This window comes from Rhopalosiphum maidis, chromosome 2 (assembly GCF_003676215.2).
Source record: "Rhopalosiphum maidis isolate BTI-1 chromosome 2, ASM367621v3, whole genome shotgun sequence".
Lineage (NCBI taxonomy): Eukaryota > Metazoa > Arthropoda > Insecta > Hemiptera > Aphididae > Rhopalosiphum > Rhopalosiphum maidis.
This window is the reverse complement of record NC_040878.1, coordinates 91,455,120-91,478,598: the sequence shown is the minus strand read 5'-3', so window position 1 is coordinate 91,478,598 and position 23,479 is coordinate 91,455,120. Positions and strand designations below refer to the sequence as shown.

Here is a 23,479-nt window from a genome sequence, read left to right as displayed (position 1 = left end):
GCAAATACCTTTTTTTTACATGGGCTAAGGTTTTTCAGCAATCAATGAGGTTATTTAAATAAAATATAAATATTTTAGTACATATAACGTAACACAAGGCTGGGCAAGTTAACTATTTTTTTTTTAACTCGTTAAGTTAAAAGTTAACTTTTTTTAAAAAAAGTAACTTAACTTAGTTTAAAGTTTAAATTTTCTAATTTGCAAAAATGATAAATTCCAGACACATAATCTTGTTAATTAGATAGTTTTTCTTTACGCTCAAGAAAATTACCAGGAAAATTTAAAATGATACATCTTTAATTAGTTATCAAAAACTGTGTTTTTCTAAAATAGACCCTACAATTTTGAATTATTCTTGCATTATTCTACAGACAAAAATTAACTTAATTTAGATACTTTTGAATAAAATTAACTTGAAATTAACACGTTAATATAAAAAAAAAGAACAACTTATTAAGTTAAAAGTTAATTTGAAAAAAATGTAAAGAGTTAATTAACTCAATGTTTTAACTTTTAACTCGTTAATGCTCAGCATTGACACAACATAATATAGCTATTAGCTATATAGTACAAACTTTTGAATAGTTAAAAATGTTAAATATTTTATATGTACCTTATGTAAGAAAATTTTAAATCATAGACCTTCAACAACTATATTAACAATGATGTACAAAAATGACAATTTTTTTATTACTTTAATATTATACACAACACATCTTTTTTAATGAATGATTGTTTTTTACTTACATTTCATAAGTATAAATTAAAGTAATTGTGTTTAGTACCTAATGAACAGATGAATTTGTTTGACTCAACTTTAATGCAATGATTTGGGATACATTTGTTTGTTTATTTTTATCCAGTAATTAGTACTCACTACTCAATAAAGGTAATAATAAAAAAAATAAGATTTTTTTCTAATATGACAAATTTTATTGAAATTGTAGTGTTTTCTTTATTAGACAATACAAGGGATCCATAAATAAAAGACCATAGATGTTATTTGTTCAAACTTTATTAATTCAATTATTATAATTTATTCCTCAATTTATAATTTTTTATGACTTTATTATATCACACATATTTTTCAATGGGGGGGGGGGCTGAACTATTTCATGGGGGGACTAGAGCCCCACCTTGGCGCCGTGCCTGGTTGGCATTATATAGGAATATGGTATTTTACATGGTAAATATTAATTATGTTATATCCATAGGTATTGCGTTTATATTATTGTGTATTGATAAATTGTAATAGTTTTATTTTTTAAAAGCCTAAATTCCATAAACTATCCATTTAATTGGATGTATAGTCCATTGATTTCTTAATGAAATTGGAAATACCTTTACTGGAATAGACCATAGACGAATGATATAATATTATAATCAGGGGTGTTCCTATAGGGTATACTACATATACGCCGTATACTCTTAATTTTTTTTTCCATATTATTGACACGCTCTTTACTCTTTAACTCCTATAGACCATAAGAAAAATATTCTTATTGTATTAAATGTTATATTTGCTGATATAGTATACTCTGAAAAAAATAAATGGGAACACCACTGATTATAATAAATACACATTAGACAAAAAAATTAAATGAAAGCATCTATAAATACTTTTTTTCTAAGTATTCAAATACGTATTTAAGTATTTTAAATACTTTTGAAAATAAGTATATGTATCTATACTTGAACACTTTTTAAAAGTATCTTTTACAAGAATTGAAGAGTGGTGTTTGGTACCTACCTGTAGAGTACAGTATGTTGTATGTGGTTTTGCTAACTTATAACAACTAGACTCAGGACTTTCATGCATTTGCATACATTTTCTGGTTAACTTTATCACAAACTTAGGCATTTAACTATAATACACAATACATTTTATGTTTATGATCAAATATTCAAAAACTTTTAGTGCATATTTCTGCACATTTTGACATTTTCAGGTTTAAAAAACATATTTTAAGTTTATAGTGCATTGACATGGCTTCATAAAGGGGGAGGGGGTCAGTAAGTAATGGGTACCATGGTTCTGGGCCCAGAAAAAAAAAACAATATATTTACATTATTAATTTAAATTAGGAAAAAAAATAAGTTGTGTCACTCCAGTTACCATATTATGTACAATATTAGTATATAAATAATTTGGTTTCTTAATACATAATTTTGTGTAACAATCTATGTGTATATTATTTCATAAGATCAAAATGAATAATTTAAATTGTATTTTATTATTCATACATACTTTTTAAAGAAATGTTAATTTTTGTATTAAACTGCAGAAAATTAGCGTAAATATATGTTTAAAACTTATTTTATGGTAACTAGTGTGTAACAGCAAAAAAAGCTATGTAATCAATATTTTTGGTACCTTTTGTAAAAAATTAACCGTTAGAATTTATATTAAAATTATTATAAATACTAATTTACAATAAGGAACCATAATTATTTACGGTACCGTAGTAGAAAAATTGGGCTGTGCATAGGTATTTTGACTTTTTGAGTTAGTAAATATCAAACACTTCAGTAAATATTTTTCATGAATTAATGTAAATAATTATATTAAACTTTAAATTTGTCATAAATACGATAGACTAACTTTTATTTTAATGGTTAATGAGTAGATTAGATTAGATCTGTATTATAAAAATACTATACAAATAAAAATATTGTAAAAATTTTATTTCAACAATACAATACATGTCAGGTTATTTTGTATAGGCCCACTGTAAAAATATACAGTAGCACAGCGGCCCACCCTGACCCTGACCGTACCTTCTCATTCCTCTTGGTTAGTGGTTACACCACTGACAGTTGCCTATAATTTTCCCTTTTTAAATTTTAATTTGTCATTGCATTTTTAAGCATAAAAATGTTTAAATCTTTGTCCTAGAGAGTGGGGGTTTTGGTAGAGAATTTGATTTAGTTGTTACTAAAAACTAAAAGGTATCAAAAGTAATAAACTCCAAGTACATAATATTAAGAATTAGACTAAATTAACAAAACATTTATAATTCAAAAGGTAAATTCAAAAATAAATAAAGATTTGACATTTTTACCCAGTATTTAAATTGACATTTTATATAATGTAATTTCAAAATGGTTTTAACTCTTTTATAGTATTTATCCTTATAAAAAATACAAAGTTAGCCATAGGTCAAGTAAGGTTAATTCGAACCAACTCACAACATAGATAAATCTATTCATGTAAAATCATTTTTGATGCTTTTTTTAGAAAGTAATTTTAGAGTAAAATCATCTATTACAAAAATAATTCTTTCATTTGAAAATTATATTGTATGTTTTATAAATACAAACAATCATCAATAATTTAAATTTAATATTCATAGAAGAATTTTTATTGATAAATATATAATTATTTATTTAAAAAGCAAAATATACTTACACTGAAGTTGTTGATAATATTTTTCTAATCTAATATTATTAACCATATATTTGTCATGAAACAATTTCAAAAAAATTAAACATTATAATGTTATAAGTAGGGAACAGATTTAAATGCTGTAAAATACAAGAAAAATGCCTTAAAAATATGATTTAATACATTCATAACAGATATTTTTTTAATTACCTATATTAAGTTTTATTTTTAGATATTAAAATTGATTATTTATTATTAGTATTTATAATCAATGGTATTAATTATTCGCATCATTTTCATTATCTTCTAGTTCTCCTATCTTTTTTTACTTTAAAAATTATTTCCAAAAAATAAATATATAATTTAGATAGATACATTTGCTATATTTTTACCTTATGTTTTATAATAAGATTGTATAATCAGGTGCTGCTTAATTTTTATCAAATTTTATCCATATAAAAATGACTTAAAATCTAAAAAATGCATAATAAAAGTTACATTTTTTAATTTCTTAATATACTGTGAAATGCACTTTGTGTATTTAAATCAATTTTTTGGATATTCAAAAAAAAATGAAATTTGCATTTAAATCTGTTCCATAGTTATGAGAAATAACAACTATATCATGAATAAAAAATTGTTATTTGTTGTAGACTTACACTAAAATGTGACTAGATTTAAATTATTCATATTTTGGACAGAGGAAAACTAATAAGATTACCATTAGCAAATACATTATTTGGGTCTAGGATCTTTTTAGATGCACTGTAAAGTGATAGAACCGTTTTAGACACGTGTTTCTCATACCAATGTGTTCGTAGTTTACCCACGCCATGATGATGAGATATAGAACCTCCAGAAGCCATAATACTGTCCCGAGCTATGGTTTCAATATGATGGTAAGTTGATACTGGATCATCTAGTCCAGTCCAATTAAATCCAAAATAAAAATAAACACAACAACCAGAGTCATATGTCTGTGTTACTCTACAGCTAATTAAATAATACTTGATATTAAGTTCTAAAAGACAAAAAAAAAAATTTTACCCCATATGGGAGATCAGTATCGATAAAATAACAATTACATAATTCACTTACTATTGCACTCATTTGCTACAGTTTTTTTGACATTATCGCATAAACTAAGAGTTTTATCCCAGGATACTGATGTTTCAAACGATTCAGCTACAACTCTGTATTCTAACGCGAGATCCTAAATATTATCTTTATTATAACTTATTAACATAATAAAAATATCAAAAGTTAAATTTATCTTACACGTATATAAGCTATAACAAAAGTCAACATGTAACCACGTTCTCCATTTCTCTCTCCTGCTGTTATACCACCAAAGGACATAGCTATTTTAGCAATGCAATTTCTATGCGAAACTACTTTAGATCTTTTACCTAAAAAAAATTGATATATATTAATAGTAAGTTGTATATGGGTAGAACACAAAATGATTCTCATTGCAACACTTTTTCAAATAACCAATTGCAAACATTTTTTACCGATTAATTATCATGCAACATTGCCATAATTATTTGTTAATAATCACAAAATAGTCATAATAACTTATTAGTTTAACACATTCACACTTGGTGATAAATGTGTGAGTGGTAGTAGATTATTTTTAATTTAAGTTAATAGTAAAAATTCAACATAAGTATCATTAAAAAATAAGATTTAATGATAATTAGTTTAAAAATTTAGTTGATGTAAAAAAATATTAATGATTCATTAATAATTTTAATTAATAGTTATAATACTTTATTTTATACATTACATTTTTTTTCATAAGTGATGATTGCCATTTGTAAATTATTTTTAGTTATCTCATTGGTCATAATATCCTTATTATTTAAAATCTGTTAAAGCTATTTGTGGAAATTAATCATTGTGAAAATACTTAATTCAATCAAAAACTGCTATGGTTTATGTTATTTGTTGTCTTAAATTAATTTCATATTGTCACATTTTGTGTATGGGTTTTCTTCAACAACAAAAGTATTAAATGTGAACTATAAAATTAACAGTTGTAAGTTTTATGGAAATTTTACAATACACTTTATAGTTAATACTATATAACAATATAAAAATTGACGTCTCTTTAAGTTGTTCTCAATTATTTGAATTTTAGATACAAAATATTATTTCTTTTATCTACTTATAATCATTTGCAATTGCATTATTCAAAAGGTAAAACACTTACAATTGAATAGCACCGATTGTATATAAAAAATACTATTGAAAGGCAGAATAGATCAAAAAATCACCTTCAAAAAGGAGTGTCATAACACATATAGACTCTAAACGAAAACCACAAACACGAGTCAAGTAAGTTTTCTTAATAGTGTCTAACAAGTTTCCAAATGTATTTTCAACAGAACGTAACGCCTGACCAAATCTGAACTGTGTGTTATCCATTAATCGTATGGATACAGGTTGACATCTCTACAGATTTAAAAATAATTATTTTATATAGTTATTTAAATGTGTTTTTATTTAAAACATACTTGTTTGGCTACTTCTCTCATACATTTTACTCCTGATTCAAAGTCAGGAAAAACTACAGAATCATAAACTCGACAATCTGGAAGTGGTCGAATTTTTAAGGTCACTTCTGTAATTATGCCTAATGTACCTACAATATAAAAACAGTGATTAATCTAAAATAATGTTGATTGAAAATTATCACATAACAAACCTTCTGATCCTAAAATAATTTGTTGAAAATCAGGTCCACTTGACATTCTTGGGACCTTACTGTTTTTTTCTACCACTCCTTTGCAAGTAACCATTTTAGCATCAATTACTAAATCTTCAATGTTGCCATAAACATTTTTCTTCATGCCTGATGCTCTAGTTGCAACCCAACCACCTAAACTGAGTTTTGTATAATATATATTATTGAATATTTATTATAAGTTTCTTTTGGTAAAATAATACTAAAAATTCGGCTATAATAAACACATGCAAGTTTCAATAGTAAAAAATAAAATAAAAATAAAATGTATCAATAATTTTAAACGCTGCACACAAATCATGACTAAACTAAACAAACAATTGTAATACTTAATAAATAGTAAATACAATTAAAGGAAACTTACTACTTTAATGATTGCTACAAAGGCTACACTCGAGTTTTTTTTTTTTTTTTTTTATTTCAATGAATACCTAGAAAACTCATAAGAGTCAGGTTCATGTCCACATGTATAGCCTCGCTTGTTTAGTTCACGTTCTAAATCTTGACCAATGACTCCAGCTTCAAAGCACACGAGTAAGTTTGATTCGTCCAACCACAATAAACGATTCTAAAAAAAAAAAAATGTGTATCATTTTAATTTTATTGAATATAATATTGTAATATTATACTAAACACTAGTACAACTACCATTTGTGAAGTGTCTACACTGACTATACATCTATTTTCATTAACAGGACAAGATACAGCTCCAGATACATTAGTTCCGCCGCCAAAAGGAACAAGTACAATATTATGTACATTGACTAACTCAACTATGCTTATCACTTCATTGTGATTTGCTTAAATAAAAAACCATTCTTTTTACAACAAAATAATTATTAGAAAGTAATTCAAAATTTAATACTTACCAGGCCAGACAACTAAATCACAAATGCGTGGAAAACATTTACCATATCTGAGAGTATAAATATCATAAAGCGTTTGTCCGTGGGACCGTAAAAGTCTAGCTTGCCCATCCGTTGTATGGTCAATTTTCATTTCTTTTAAGATTTTTAAAAAACCTGAAAAATTATTAAACTTTATTTTGTAATAAACTATAAACAAAAACTATTCCATTGAATAACCGATACTAACTGATAGATACGCGGGAAAGTGGAATCTCTGTGGAACTGAACTTTTCTCTAGGCACATTCCTTAAAGTTAGGTCAATATTTAATATTTGTTGAACCCATTGAGTAAAAAAAGGCAAATCTGTTTCACCAATTGAATATCTGATTGAACAAAATTTATCATTAATTTTACAAATGTTTTGTATTCCAATTGTTTGAGGGATGATAGACATTCGACATAAAACAAATTGTTAACTAAAACAGTATTTACCGATTGCCAGTAAACCGAATCATTCCCTGGTCAGTAACTTTAAACTTTGAGTCTCTATATCCCCAGCCATTCCATTTCAAAACTTCTGACCTAAGAAAAAATATATTTGATGTTCAAACACAACTCATAGTAAGTATGCACTACATATATATTTATAGTTTATTTTAAATAAAGTTGTTAGGTTATGTGTATCACATACAATGTCTAGTAAATATCTACCTGTATTTTGGTATGGCACTTTGAACCTTGGTGTTGACCAGAGACGATGAGGAGCTTTTAAGAGTTTCATCAGATTCTTTTTCATCCATGGGGAAATGTCAAATGTTTGCAAAACTCTGGATAATCTAAGTATTCAAATACTTTAACTAGACAACTTTAGATCCAGTAAACAATTATTATTTCTATTAATATTTGGTATTAAGTATTTTAACCTAATGACTAGCCACTTGTGTATAATATGTACTGATTACTGACCAATGTCCATGATAGATGAGAATATTAACTTTTACTCACTGTGCAGACGTAGTGTACTGTATAAACTGACACTCTAAACACTCAACTCTAAAATTAAAACGGATAATTGTTTATATGAATATTCGTATATTTGAGTATTGAGTACTTCACTTATGCAGTCGTGAATTTAGCCTTATGCAATAATAATAAATAAATTAATTTATAAAATCACGGGCGCCAGGTTAAGTGAAACCGTTCAGGGTATGAACTATGAGTACATTTTTTTTGTCATGGTATATACTATATTATGGTATATTACTATATTAGTATGATGTTTAGCGCTCCCAACGGCCGTACAAACATTTCACTCTTCAGTGTCGGACTGTCAGTACTCGGTACGCAATCGCAATGAATCGAATTATCATATCTATAGCCGTGGTTTCGATCCGTCTTGTCGTCGTCATGTATGATGATAAAAGACAATAACAATTGAAATTGATAACAGACGAAGGTGTGTAATCAGTAATCGCTTCAATATTCTTTTTAATCACAGAGGTGAGAACGAAAAAGTGAACAGCCAACAATATTATTATAACAGTAATACTTACAAGTTACAATACGGACACAATAAATACAAGATAATATACATAAACGAGTAACGATATTAGAAGAATACGTAAACATAAATCATGATTTCTCGCTATAGTGACGTTAGCTGATCAATAAAAATTATCTTGGTCTCCAGTCTTCACAGTTTGCATCTGTTCCTTTCACGCACACCGGAAGGGTGGAAATGCATTTGAAATGGAAGCCTACTATATGTGGGAGCGTGTCCATTTAACCGAGGACATGGGTCGGTCGTGCAGCTCCTGTGACTGTGTCACGTATTCGTATTTTTTGATATCCGTGTTCCTGTTCACATTGGGCTCCATTATATCGGTGTTCTCGTTCGGAGCATTTGATGACACTGTCTTTGCCAACTTGGGCCATATGTGGATGGTTGGACCGCTATGCATCTGTTCAGCCGTTATGATTGGTATTAGGAATGTATTGTACTTACGTAGGCGCCGCATTATTGACATGGTAATCCGCCAGCAGATAGAGGTAAGAACTATTGTCATTTGTTATTGTTTGCTAGTTTTATTTTATTTTTATGTGCTTCAGGACATACGATCTCAACAGGGGCAGTTGACAGATACTCAACAACAGTATTCGTTACCAATACGCACTGTGAGTGAACTTACCTTGCCCCCGTCTTATGAACAGTTGATTGGAAACCACAGCGAAGAGGGGAGTGACCTACCACCACCATCATATGAAGAAGCTATAGTTAGCATGTCCAAGGAATCTACTAAAAGTGATAATATTATCGTCCTTAATTATTCCATTAAATGATCTTGCGAATATATCTTAATTGTGGAGGTATGTGATGGAAATAATTACATTATCTACAAGAACATTGTTCCAAAAAACTTAGTTTCTACTTTGAACATGACATTTTTCTTGAAAATAATGATTCAAATTATACTCAATCAGCCAATTGAAATGTTGGTGTAAATTAAAATTGTTTTTTTAAATTAAATCTAAATCGATAATACCTACTAAAAATAAAATATAATCCTCAGTCATTTGTAAATAATTACCTTTTACATTCAATAGATTTTGTTCTTAATATTGTCTGTATGAATGTAACTTAATGACATACTTGTTATACAAATATATTGGAGACATGTATACATAGGAAAATTATCAACATTTTATTCAGAATTATTTTTGTTTTATAAAGTTATTTCATAATTTGTTATCTCATTCGAGACTTGAGAGAACAGTTTATTATTATTAGGTTTTAAAAGGTCTGATTTCAAATTTGTATTTAAGGATGATATGACTGGTTATGTATTATTAGCATTTAGAAACTTAAAAAATGTAAGTTAAATTGTTATTTCACTATTGTAGGTAAATCAATACAATTTGCTATTTATCTTGACATAAGTAAAATAATTTAGCTTTATAAGTATTATTGCACAATGCCGAGTATAATATTTTTGAATGTATTTTGAAAGACAGTATTAATAATTAGAGATAATAGTAAAGATCACTAAATTAAATGTATACCAATGAATACTTATGTGATTATTATATAAAATTAATTTTTGAAATTAGTATTATAAACAATTAATAGACTTGTCAGTCTTAAGAATAAAAAAAATATGTTCAAATTTTGTTTTCAATTACTTTTTTAGATTGAGTTATCATCATTGTTTTCTGTGATTAATGATCTGAAAAATTCTAATTTAAGACTAAATATTCATAATTAAACTTTAGAAAGTACTTAATTTTTAAAGTTGCTTACTATTTATTTATTTATCTATATAAAATTGAATAATTCTTCTTAATAAGTATGATGTCTTAGAGCTGATAATTATGATACATTATAAGGAAAATTAATTTTTTGTATAATAAATCTAAATGAATTATATAGTTAAGTTTAATTTAAATTATTTCCTTAAAAGTTAAGACAAAAATGAACCATTTACAATAGATGATAAGCTTTTTGAAGTTAATTGTTAAAAAAGAATGTTAAAAGTCAATAAAGTTTAGTCAATTAATTGATAAGAATTAATAATGAAATATGTTATTAATTAAATATTTAAATAAAATATATACTAGATATTAATAGTATACTATTATCTATTACTTAAATACAGAACGGTTATCTTAAAAAAAACAGTACTGTATTATGCAGAAATCAATTTCTCTTTCCTTTTGTATGTCTTATATATACAATATACATTTATCAATTTGTCAATAATATGCTTCCATATGTTCTCTATTTATTAATTTTGAGATCCTCATCATTAGAGTGACCATAATATATTATTTCTCCATGTATACTGAGTTTATAAAAATGTACTAACCAATATTTTTATAGAAAATGGTCCCAAGCAATATCTCCTCAAGATGGTTTTAATATTGATTTAACCATGTTCTTATTTTATTTAAAAATAATACTATTTATTATTAATATTTTTACAGTTAACTAGTCTTCCCATATTGTTGTGTCATTAACTATATCATTTTAGATACAAAAATCATTAATGTAGAATGTAGATTAACTAGCTGATATCATTAATTAATACTGAAATCTTTAGCATTATATCCAATTCTATGACGTATTAACAGTTTGTATTATCAATGTACTATGTATAACAAAAAACAGTGTACGAAATAAATAAATTATATAAATAATAGTTCTTAGATTGCTTATGAGGGTATGTACTATACTATACTGTGCTATTTTAATAATAATATAATATTAGTTTTATTTTTTTTATTCAATGTACATCTCTTTATAAGTGATGCTTTTTTTTCTAGCACACAATTTATAATTTCCTGTATTAAACATATAGCTATTAAAAGAGTATTGTTCTCACTGTTTTTTTCTTTTTGCTAATTCATCTTGTATAAATCATAATAAAATAATAAGTGGATTATTTTAAAAATAATTTATGTAACAGTTGGGATATTGTAATTAATAAATTAATCGCTAATTTTATATTATAACAATAACTGATTTTATCATTTTTATTTTTTATTAATCTCACTTAGTAATAATATTTTGTTGTCATTGTCTTTACTCAATAATTAATACTAACAAATGTGATCACTGTGTAATAATTTTACCTAGTTGGCAATTGTGATATTTATTTATTAATAAATAATATATATTATATTCGTAATAATTATATAATACACGCAAGTAGTATTATAAAAAAAAAAAAATGTTTGAACATGTACTTATGAAATAAATAAAACAATTAACATGTAAAATTGTATTTGTGATTAATGATTACAGATAATTTTTATAATTATTAGATCAAACCCTATTAGATATATGTTTATTTTCTTCTGTATTTGAAATTTAAATTGAATCCTAGTTTACATAAAATAGTATTGAAAATAAAAATAAGAATATGAAGGAGAGCTATGTTGGCCATATTAAATGGCATTATTGTTTCAAGACAAAAAATTGTATTTATTGTTTATACAAATACAAAAAAAAGACAATTCAAATATTTGGTTTACATTAATAATATTCAAAATGCTTAATCAATTACAGTTACTTCTTCTTTAACCAAAAATTCAACTTTTTCTACTTGCACGTTCTTATCATCTGAATCTAGTTCATCAGTATCAATATCTGAAACAAAATAGTTGGAAGTAATAAAACAAGTATTATATAATCAATATGTTATGAAGTGTTTTATAATACATGGTGAAATTCATTATTTAGGATTCTTATTGAATAAAATTCATAAACCTAATGCTGAAATTATTCCAATATGTCAGGGATGGGCAACTCAAGTTACAAGAGGGCAAATTTTTAGAAATTTAAAATCTAGCAAGCCAAAGGTAAAGCAATTTTAAAATGTAGCACATGCCAGATTAAAAAGATTGCGGGCCGTTAGTTGTCCATCCCTGCAATATGTTAATGCCATGTTCTTGTGGGGAAAACAAATTCACTTACGACTTCTAATAGCCATTCTTTCAGCCTTTTGTTTATTCCAATCATCTAAACGTTTGCTGCGGTATTCTTCAAATTCTTAAATCAATTTTCGACGTTTATCAATGACTTCCTAAAAAATTTAAATTAAATACATTTGCTTTATAATAAGTTAAAGAAATTTTACTTTAGAGGCTTTGGTCATTCGCATTTTGTCCTTCGTCTCAAACTGAGATGTGTATTTTTTCAAACTTTTTTTGGTATCCTTTTGTTGTTTAGCGCTCAACAGAGTAGGGGGCCTTGGTCTCCATTGCATGTGACAATAGGTATTTGTATTGAATCTATTCAATATTCTTCCTTGGAATGACCATATCCAATAACCTGTATCTCCCTAAAAAATATTGCATCACAAATAAACAAATACAGTATTGTCTAAATCAGTGATCTTCAACCTTTTGGACCGCAATCCACTAAATTAGGTCTACATTTTTCGCAACCCAAGTAAGCTTTGTAAAAAACAAAAAAAGCTAAAATTGGTTAATGCTTTGTAGTTGTACTAACTTATATTGTGAATTCTATAATATAAACCGTATTTTTGATCATTTCATTGATTAAACTTAATTTTTATTTTAAAAGAAGATTTATAGTTACCTTAATTTGAAGCTTACACGACCCAAAAATGAGTTGCAACCCAACCGGTTTAAATTAATTTAAAATGTCATATTTTACAAAATCATTAAGGATAACTCTTCTAAAAGTATCTAACTAAGTAATTTGACAGTTAATAATATAGCATTATATTAAGTTATCATTAATTGTGAGATATTTTTATATAGTAATATTTTGGGAATGTTAAGACCTAAAATGACATTTAAAACATTAATTAATTTGAACCAGCATTAATTTAAATAAACTCAGTATTAATAATCGTATATAAATTATTACAGGCAAATTTACGAAATTGATTGTATATATTAGTGGAATTATGAAACAGAAACGCTTAACAGTTAATTTGCATAAAACAATGGACTAGAAGTTAAATTAAGATTTGATACAATGGTAAACAGTTTTAGAAATGACTCAAAATAAGTGGAGTGATACCTAACAATTCAGATTTCTATATTTCATGATATACCATAAATATCCACTTATCAGTTATAAACAAAACATTGTTAAAAAATTAAGCACAGTTATGCCCCTGCTTACTTCATTAATATTGTTATTGTTTTGTGATATTTTATTTGTAAAAACATATATTTTTACCTTTTAAAACACCAATTGACCTTTGTTAGAATATCTTAATAACAATAAATCATTATTGGCTCTAACAAGGTTATATGATTGCAAACGGCTTATACTAAACAACACAATAAAGCTGAGCCTAAATAGTAAATTTAAATTAATTTTACAAAATATTAATTCTGATTATAAATAGTAATATTAAATAAATATTAATATTGTAAAATAAACTATATATTTAAACTTAAAATTAAAAATATAAAAAATAGAAAAATGATAAATATATCAGTAGAATACTATAATTTAAATTTTAAAAATATAAAATGTTAATATGTATTACATTTTCAAATATAAGTCTTAGGAGAGATGCATTATTCTACACAAAATAGAGGGATGTCATTCCTAGTATAGGGGGTGGGGGCACACCTTCGAGCACTGAATTGTTAAGTGAAAAATGTATTTAAATTATATTTATACCTTAGTTTTCCATGAACTAACACCAGTTGCAACAAATCTTCCAGTTGGATCCCATTCAATATCGGTTGCTTTATAATGCTCTGTAGAACACATTGTGGTGAAGTCTGCAGTGTCAACAAATTCCAAAGCACCAGAATCCCGAATTTCAGCAATAACAATATACTGTCCAGCAGGTGACCAAAACAAATGACTACAGAAATGTTTGTCCAACTTTTCTATAAGAAATAATAACCAAATTAACAATTGACTAATATGAATATAATTAATCAATATCTTTTTAATACATTTAATTTAGAACAGTAAAAGTAATATTTGTTTAGCATAATTATTGCATTCATATGTATGTGTATCAGTGGTACTAAATTATTTTAAAATGGGCAATTAAAATAATTTGATAAACTCAACCAGCCATTCAAATTAACCACCCTCCTGAGCTTTCTTTTTTAAGTAGTTATAAAAAATAATAATTAATGAAATTCTTGTATTTAATAAGATCACAGTAGAAAGACTCAGCACTTTTTAATACTATACTATTTAATATTTTTACTCGTCCACTTATATAATTTCAAGATAGTTCAACTGAACTACCTGAAGTGCGAGTTCGACATTATTTATGACATGAGCATTTGAAATTTCTTTTATACAATGAAAAATCAAACATGATATATGTTAATTTTTAAAACTAATCTTGTAATGTTTCAATATGTTTAACTTACTCAATAATACTGGAGCTTGGCCAGATTTCACATTATAAAAGCTTACACTATTATTGCTAGGTTCACCATGAATAATTGCAAACTTTGAACCAATTGGTTCCCAAGCAAATGCATGAATTGGTTCTTTAATTTCAACACTGTCTACAGGTATATTTTTCTCTCTCATATGAAATATTTCAAAATTGAAATACATACCCTACAAAAATAAATTAAGCTTATTTCACAAAACAATATTAATACTTTTAAATTATGAAAAATAAAAGGCTAGATAAATTCTTACACTGTATTTTACATCTCCTTTTTCACGTTTAATCTTAGCATAACGGTCAACTTTAACACATAAGTAGTCACCAGCTTTTTGCCAATGGATTTTACAGTCTGCTACATTAAATAAATTATTTGCTCGAATTTCTTTGCGGCTAAAAACCAATATTTTAAAATTAATATGTAATAAATTTAGAATATTTTTATTAATATGAAGATAGTGATATATATATATCATTTAATTTATAGTAAGTTATACTAACCTTGGTATTTCTAACAGAACTACTCGAGCCGGTACATCTTTATCTTCAGCAACCCAATAAGCAAGTACATTATCCCTTGGAGACCAACTAAAATCTCGAATACCATTAACAGTTATACTTTTTTTATCCAACAAACCAAAAGACTAAAAACAAATAACATTGAATATAATTTGTAAACTAAATATTTTTGCTACTTTTTAAATACTTACTGGAGTTTCATATACACTTAAAGTGTTATGCCCAATCCGAGCAAATATTTGTCATCCTTTGACCACCTTAATACATTACCAGCCATTGGAGCATCTGAAATAAAAGATCGCTTTTCGGCGCCAGTACGAATATCAAAAATGGTTAACTTTTGTTCACCATTATCTAATGGAGCATATGCCACTAAATATCTAAAAAATAAGAATGAAACTAATAAAAAATACAATATTGATAGGCACACACACAAATTAATTACTGTTCACAAGGAGAAAAATCAACAAATTGAACGTTGCGATGAGAAAGCTTCAAAACATTAGTGAAGTTAGGTCCTCCCCAAAGTACAACACCTTGCTTGTGTAGTGTTGCCAAATATGTCCCAAGAGGTGACCACATAATTAGAGATTCAGTCCATTTCTTAAATAAAAAATTAATATTATTAATAAAGTAAACATAATGTGAAAATTGCACTTACTTCACGTTCAACTAATTTGTTGGTTGTGGATTGCTATTCAACCAAACTTCAATATGATTGTTTATGTTATAAACATAATATTGATCAAATGCATCAGGTTCGCTTAAGAAATATTGCAGATTAGGCCTTTCTGGGAATGGCTGTAGAGTAGGAGCTTCCCATTTTTCAGGAATGTCATTGTATCTTAATAATAATAATAATAATAATAATATTAATCATTATACAAGACAAAGCTAATAATATAACTCACTTTTTGTAGTCAGAAAATAAGTTTATTAAAAAAGTATGCTGTTTATCTAGCTTGTAATTATTAGCTTGTGTAACAGCTTCTAATGCGCTTTCGTGTTTTTCGTATTCGATAAATATATAGCTAATAAAAGTAAACAATGATTTTATAAAAAAATGAATACAAACACCTAGTGTCATATTAAAAGTATGTACCCTTTAGTGTGACCGTTCTCTGATTTTGGATAGTAATCGTTGAGAATTTTACCAAATTGAGCGAATATTTTGGTAATAACTATTTTAAGTTTTTCAAAGCGCTCAGGGTTGACTTGGGGAACTCCGTCAACTATAATAACGGTGTCTACGCCATCAGATACTTTGGGTCTCTTCTGCAGAACATCACCGAGCAACTCTAAAATTGAAGTCACATAATGAGTGGGAGCTCAGTCAAATTCCAATTATTTTTTATCTTACCTTCATCAGTTATATCGTCGACGAAGTTTTCTAATTCATTGGCGTCAGCATCGTCCTTATTGTATTTTCCTCTTTGACCATCTTCGTGTTTCTCGGAATCTTTTTTCTTAGCCATGTCAGACGAATCGGTAGCTATTGAGTTAACTGAACAAAATCAAGATGACGAAACGAATAAGTTTTAGAAAACTCAGAAGGTACGAAGAATTCGAGTCAGAAAGTTCGAATAGCTCGAACAAATAGACTTGGAAAATATTAGAAAACATATATTATTTTTTAAAGGTTATGTTTTTGATTACGTGTGGAAGCCGCCGCGGTGGGCCGATGTCGCTGTGTCAGTGTGGCCAATCCATTAAACTTCGTTTAATATCAATGGCCAATCGGATGGATATGGGGTCGATCGAGTTTTGGTTAACAACGGTCATATAAATTCAAAGGCCTTATACTTTAATATGTATAAGATCCATATACCCTTAATGTTAACAAAGATATATCTTCTCTACATCGTGCATATCATGAAGATTAGAATAAGGAGACCAAACTCGTACAGCCGCCCGAATAAAAAACGTATCGAATGAGTCGCACGATTAAACGACTAATGGGTGGCGCTGCGTAAGCTAAGGTTGCTATCAGGTTGCGTAGTAAGGGATTATTCATGTTTTTTGTAAAATATATGCATTATTTCGGACCATGACCCATTATATATTTTATAGCTCGTAAAATAACGCATTCATAAATGTGCCTATGTGTATATTTCATGTGTACTCTGCATAAAAGTAAGTAGGTGTCAGACTTGCTATTCAGTTCCCGATATCCGTGAAAGACTATACATATAGGATATAGGAATAGGCTACTAGAGAGCATTAAGTATTTGAGTAATAAACCGCAGTACACTGGCTACAAGATGTTAATCTGTTAGTGAAAAATATTGATAGTGATGAAGGATTGACTGTATAATAATAAAAAAATTGATGATATTTACACATATGTACATATGTAACATATTAAACTGCTATCGAAATAATATTAATTGTCAGCGTGTACTGAGAATAAATTATTAATATTCAACTACGAGTTATATTTTAATATTCGTATAATCTATATTATATACTAAACTTTTAAATACAAAATCATATTATTTATTCTTTAAAAATCTATCTGTAGCTTTATCTGTACTCTAAGTCTCTGTGATGTGTATCAGTTCATAAATGTCTCTGATAGAAAATACATAGGTATTACGTAGAATCGCCTTGCAGATCGTCAAATGAAATGATTTTTTTTAACTAACCTTTTGTTTAAAATGAATTAATATAGAATATTTATTTTTAAATAAATTGGTTTCTGATTTGTGATATTATAAAAACATTTGACAAAACCTAACATTTAATAAATACTTCAAATAAATTTTTTTATTTTTTTTATAGTTTTATACTTGTATCTATTTATTGTTTGGAATTGAAATAAATATGTCTTCAAATAAAAAAATAAAACAAAGTTCATTGAAATCATTTATTATTGCACCAGTTGCGTGTTCATCAGATCAGACAGTCGAATCTCCAACATTATAAATTCTTGAACCACATACAACAAAAAAAAGTTTTTTATCGCTCAATATTGATAAATCAAATACATTTTTGTCGGATTTATTAGACCTCTTCCCCTCAGAAAAAATTGAAAATACGCCACTGGTTCGACATAATGCAGATATTTAAAAAAAATGTAAAAAATCATGAATATTCCCTATAGTACGCGGCAATGTAGCAACCTTAGCTTACACAGCGCTACCTATAGTCTATTTAATCGTGCGACTAATTTCAGTACGTTTTTCATGCAGGCGGCCTTATGAATTTGGTCTCCTTGTTCTAATCTTCATGGTTATAACTTATAACCTAATACATAATAAAGCCCATAAGACAGATTACCTATACGATGTCTACAAGTTGATGGAACTTTGAAAAATTTCAAATTCTTGAGAGTGAAATATCGCGAGGAAAAGAAAAAAATCCTAGTTACTCTTATAAAAAATTTTTTTAGATTCTAAGCTGAGCGATGAATATATTGATTTTTTAATATTGTATTTATTTTTTTGTGGATGATTGCATGACTAGTTGTCACTCGTTGGTCGTTAAAATAATCAAATGTTCCAATTTTCAAAAATGGAAGTGGTTCCGGTTATCAAATTGAATCTAGTTTGGTTCGGTTTGGTGAGGTAAAACTTAAAATTCCTAGTAATCAATACTTATTTTTATAAATGAGAAAAACAAACCAAAAATTAAGAATAAATAGGAACTTTTACGCAAATCGAATTTTGGACAAAATTGATTTTGTTTTTTTTTTGTAACTGAAAACGAATAACTGTAGGTACCTTCTTGAAATGTTCACAAATGTTTATATTATTGTTTTCTATTTACAATTACATATTAAAAATGTTTTGACCATTTTTAATTGTCACAAAAGATTAATTTAACGTATAAGTAATCATTATTATAACCTATAGGTATTTCTAAAACATTTAGCATTTTGGAAAATATATTTTTTACATAATTTTAAGTCATTACAAAACAATAGCTACTTTTGAAAAAAATTATAATTTTCTAGGTTTATTACTTTTTTTAACGATAGCATTCATGTTCGATATCGCATTCAAAAGGAAACTTAAAGTATAAATGATGAATAGAGTGAAATGATTCAGAGCCTAGGGATAGATGGATGGAAATAGTTGTTAAATAATGCATAAAGTTTTCCCACGATGAAAGTATCGTCGTGGTAAGTTATGTGCTCAGTCGAGTGAGAAATTATTCCATATATGGTCTATACTCTAGTATTTAGCAATTCACTAAAAATTTATCGAAACTTAATATAAAGTGACTATGCGAAACATTCATTACGCTCGGTTTGCGCAAATAATGCTTAAGGGAATGTATTATATACATATGTGTATAAAAAAATTCATTAGGTATTTTAAAAACAAAATAATCTTTTAAACTCTTAAAATTTAAAGATCTGGAATTCCTTTGTAAAAATTAAGGGTATATTTTATTCAGTAATAAAGGCTTCGACAACTATTATAAGGTCATTAGCCTATAATGATTTACATTTACATACATTTTGAAAATAATAATTACAATAAGATTTATTTATATGTATATTTAAAATTGTTAACATTAAGAATATTAATTTACAATAGGTTGATGAATCTAGTAGAGTTAAAAAAAACTATAAATGACGTACGTGTTGGCTTTGCTTAAAGCTTCCTATATATTGGTAGGATTCTTTAGAATATAGTGTTCTTCGTGGACTATGGAGTGTGGGGTAGTCTGAAGTATTTGATCGTTAGTACTATTACTATTACTACTTGTATTTTTGGTAGATAGGCTGTTCATCATAGTTGAAAAGATAAGAAAAGATAAGAATGGGTGATACGTGTATGGTCAATTTTAGCTCTGGTAATAATGATAAAACCAGGGGCGGATCCAGACCAAGAAAACAGGGGGGGGGCGATTTTAAAGGGCACTCATTAATTTTGATAAAGTATTTATTTAGGTACATACATATGTTACTTTCCACAGTCTCGTACAGAACAATACAAATATTTTTTACAGTAGATAATAGAAATAAAAAAAATATTAAATTTAAAATAAAATATTAATATTTAATTTTGTTACCCTTGAAGTATAATTACGTCCAAACTAAAATCAGGGACTTGAACTATTTTTTTGAAAGAACGGGGGGGGGACGATCGCCCCAATTACTCCCCTCTGATTTGCCACGGGATAAAACCATACTTTGGAAGACGTTATAGCACTGATAGCGATTTAAACTATGTGGGCTGTTTTAATGAGGAGTCACCATTTTTTTTTTATTTTTTTAATTTGTTTGTTGCTATACCTATTGATATTGTCTCATTGTGATTATTATTGCTGGATAAAAATTGTGTTTATAATTCTTAAAATGTTTTTGTATGGTTATACTAACTGACTAGTGGGCGATATAGCTTGGTTTGCTACAAGATCAGATTGTTCATTTCCAGATATCCCAGTGTGTAAAGAAATCAACATAAACTCAATAATATTTTTTGTGTTGGCCGTAATATTAAGTACCTATGTGTACGTAGTTTAGTTATTAGTAGAGAATGCATTGAGAAAATGACTTATCATAAGTGTTTTGTATATGAGAATATATTCAGCGTAAATAATTACTTATGCGATAGTAAGGGTTTCTGCTGTGAAGATACATGCTTCAGTAAGTATTAAGCAGGTTGGTTTGGTAAGGTTTGAAAAGTTTTTAATTTTATTTAGTAGGTAGGTACTTAAACAGATTAATTACATATTTAGATTTAAATCCAGGTCAAATTTAATTTATTTTCTGGTAATGATTTTCATAACTTTTTATTGAACGGTTTTGTGTAAATACACGAAACCATTTTTCGACAATGCAAGTTTTTGGTAAATTATTTTTTCAATACCTATAATTTAATATAGCAATTCAAAATCCAATCCAAATCAATAAATTTAGAAAACCACCATAAAAATTATAACTTATTATAACAGTCGACATTTGTCAAACAAGTAGAATGAAAATTAATTTTGTATGATAACTTCTGAAATTTGTAAGTTAATTAAGTTACTTACCCATTACCTACTATTTTTACTAATATAATACTATTATACTATTTGAAATGTTGGATATGATATCAGGATATTAAAATATTAAGTACACTGTACACTTTTTGCGTTTTGATATGTTTAAATGTTTTATTACAAATTTATAATCTATAAATAATTTATACAACTATGTTTGGAGGTTCGACGATAAAGGTGACAATAAATATTTCAAATGTATGACTCTGAATTTCATTTGGAGGTTTTTTTACTACATAAGGGACGTAATATTACACTTATTTAAAAAAATTTAAAGTTTTTTTTAAGTTTGTTTTTAGTGTATGCATTGAAAACAACACTGTTTTGAATTATTGTTTTCTTCCTTTTGAGTTAGAATTTTAATTACATTTTTAGATAATTTTGATATAAAGCTGTTTTTCTAAAAAATAATTTACCTATTGAGAGTGAGTTAAAGTTTTGATTTATACTTTATGTTTTATGTATGTTGTATTTCTCTTATATTTCAACAGGTTATCACAATTTTACAATACTATGTGATTTCGTACTTAGGCACCATACGAAAATGTTCAAAATAACATGAATATTACATAAAATTTTGTAAAATTTTAGGTAGATAGATAACTTTTAAAAAATACGATAAATAAAACATGCATAAATTGAAACTATAACTCACTCTCAATAAGTCAATAATTTTATTTGGCTACAAATATGTGGAAAAATAATTTTAAAATTTAAATTTTTCTAAAATACACGTGTCATGTTGCAACTAAAAAACCTGAATTGAATTCAAGGTTTCGTAATATTTCGTGTTATCTTAATCGTTGAACTCATTGATATATAGTGCAAGTCTCTTATTAATTTAGAAGCTTGAGTTTCATCTATAAGGGTCGATTTCACCATTGAGAGTTAAGGCATGAGTTACCGATAAAAAGTAATTTAACCATCACTTAGGTTAGAACTTAGATTACTAGTTAGTCAGTAACTCCAGGTTAATGGAAATTTTAACTTCCGGATTTTAATTCCTGATTAATCTACCAATTAACTCAAGTTTAGTACCACGGTTTATCATACACCAATGACTTTTTTTAGATCATGATAATACCGTAAACGCTTATTTGTTGGGTATAGATTACAATTTTTTTAAATATATAATTTTAGCTGTGAGAAATTGATTTCACATAAACTCTATTGTGCTACCATCGACTTATGTCTTATACCATTGGTTATGAAATAGACTAATACTCTATTATATTTTATAATCAATGCTTATACTAAATAGTAAATCCCATATTTATGAATACACGAAAAGCAGTTTTAATAAAATAAAAGGATTTAATAATCAATAATATTTTGTACAACGAACTTTTAGTACACATACTAATAGTGATTCATTTAACGTAAGACTCAATATTTAAAAACTGTTAATATTTTTAAAAATATTTCTTTTATAAAATAATACTTTTTGTTTTTATTAAAAATTTAAATAATCTGTAAATATGTTTTTTACAATAAGCATAATTTATTGATGAACATAATTTAGTATTTACGAATGGAGGTAATAGCACGGACTATGTAGTATGATAGAGAGGACTGGAAACGATATGGTGGGCGGATGATGGAGAGCTGTACCGCAATTTCCTCGGTACATAGCCAACATGTACGTTATCTATTCAATTTGTCATCCAGCCACTAGGTAGCGTTAAGACTACTTAGCTATATATTACGGAGGCATTTCGGGACCGTTAAAAATTTGCTCGTCTCCAGTCCTCTCTATCTTAGTCCGTGAGTAATAGTAATTGCAGACCTGAGGAAAGAATCCATCCAATAATAGAGCTTCATAGTAGTGGGAATGGTTCTTAATTATTCAATAGGTTTCGATATTATTCGTGTTTTAAACGTCTTCTGTAGTCATCTGGGAATATTAATTTGAGATAAGAGGATTGCGGCAAGGGCGCACACAAGGGGGGGCTAACGGGATTTAGCCCCTCCCCCCCAAAATGGCTAGCCCCAACATTTTATTAATTTGATTGGTATATTGATTTTAAATTATTATATAAAAAAAATTATCAATTAACGAAATTGAAACATTAT

The 23,479-nt window shown here is 27.1% G+C and overlaps 3 protein-coding genes across 3 annotated transcripts; 1 reads left to right on the top strand and 2 right to left on the bottom strand.

Annotated features, from left to right (window-relative positions):
- Positions 1-3,910: 3,910 nt before the first annotated feature.
- Positions 3,911-8,277, bottom strand: LOC113555093 (alkyldihydroxyacetonephosphate synthase-like). The gene is made up of 13 exons (XM_026959423.1): positions 7,989-8,277; positions 7,695-7,819; positions 7,476-7,565; positions 7,230-7,366; positions 7,004-7,156; positions 6,783-6,934; positions 6,566-6,702; positions 6,096-6,274; positions 5,905-6,032; positions 5,665-5,842; positions 4,664-4,794; positions 4,484-4,598; positions 3,911-4,406 (listed from the first exon to the last, which is right to left on the bottom strand). The coding sequence occupies exons 2-13, from the start codon at positions 7,781-7,783 to the stop codon at positions 4,072-4,074; spliced, it is 1,824 nt and encodes a 607-aa protein (XP_026815224.1). The 5' UTR covers positions 7,784-7,819; positions 7,989-8,277; the 3' UTR covers positions 3,911-4,071.
- Positions 8,278-8,732: 455 nt separating this feature from the next.
- LOC113555096 lies at positions 8,733-9,958 on the top strand. The gene is made up of 2 exons (XM_026959426.2): positions 8,733-9,032; positions 9,093-9,958. The coding sequence occupies exons 1-2, from the start codon at positions 8,733-8,735 to the stop codon at positions 9,321-9,323; spliced, it is 531 nt and encodes a 176-aa protein (XP_026815227.1). The 3' UTR covers positions 9,324-9,958.
- A 1,985-nt stretch (positions 9,959-11,943) lies between these two features.
- On the bottom strand, positions 11,944-17,041 carry LOC113555092 (eukaryotic translation initiation factor 3 subunit B-like). Its single transcript, XM_026959421.2, is given in 15 exon segments — positions 11,944-12,129; positions 12,457-12,565; positions 12,620-12,823; positions 14,149-14,363; positions 14,865-15,060; positions 15,145-15,283; positions 15,392-15,534; positions 15,601-15,644; positions 15,647-15,789; positions 15,855-16,012; positions 16,071-16,090; positions 16,093-16,253; positions 16,321-16,440; positions 16,512-16,707; positions 16,770-17,041. Coding segments are annotated over 15 exon segments (2,058 nt in total). The 5' UTR covers positions 16,885-17,041; the 3' UTR covers positions 11,944-12,034.
- Positions 17,042-23,479: the final 6,438 nt, after the last annotated feature.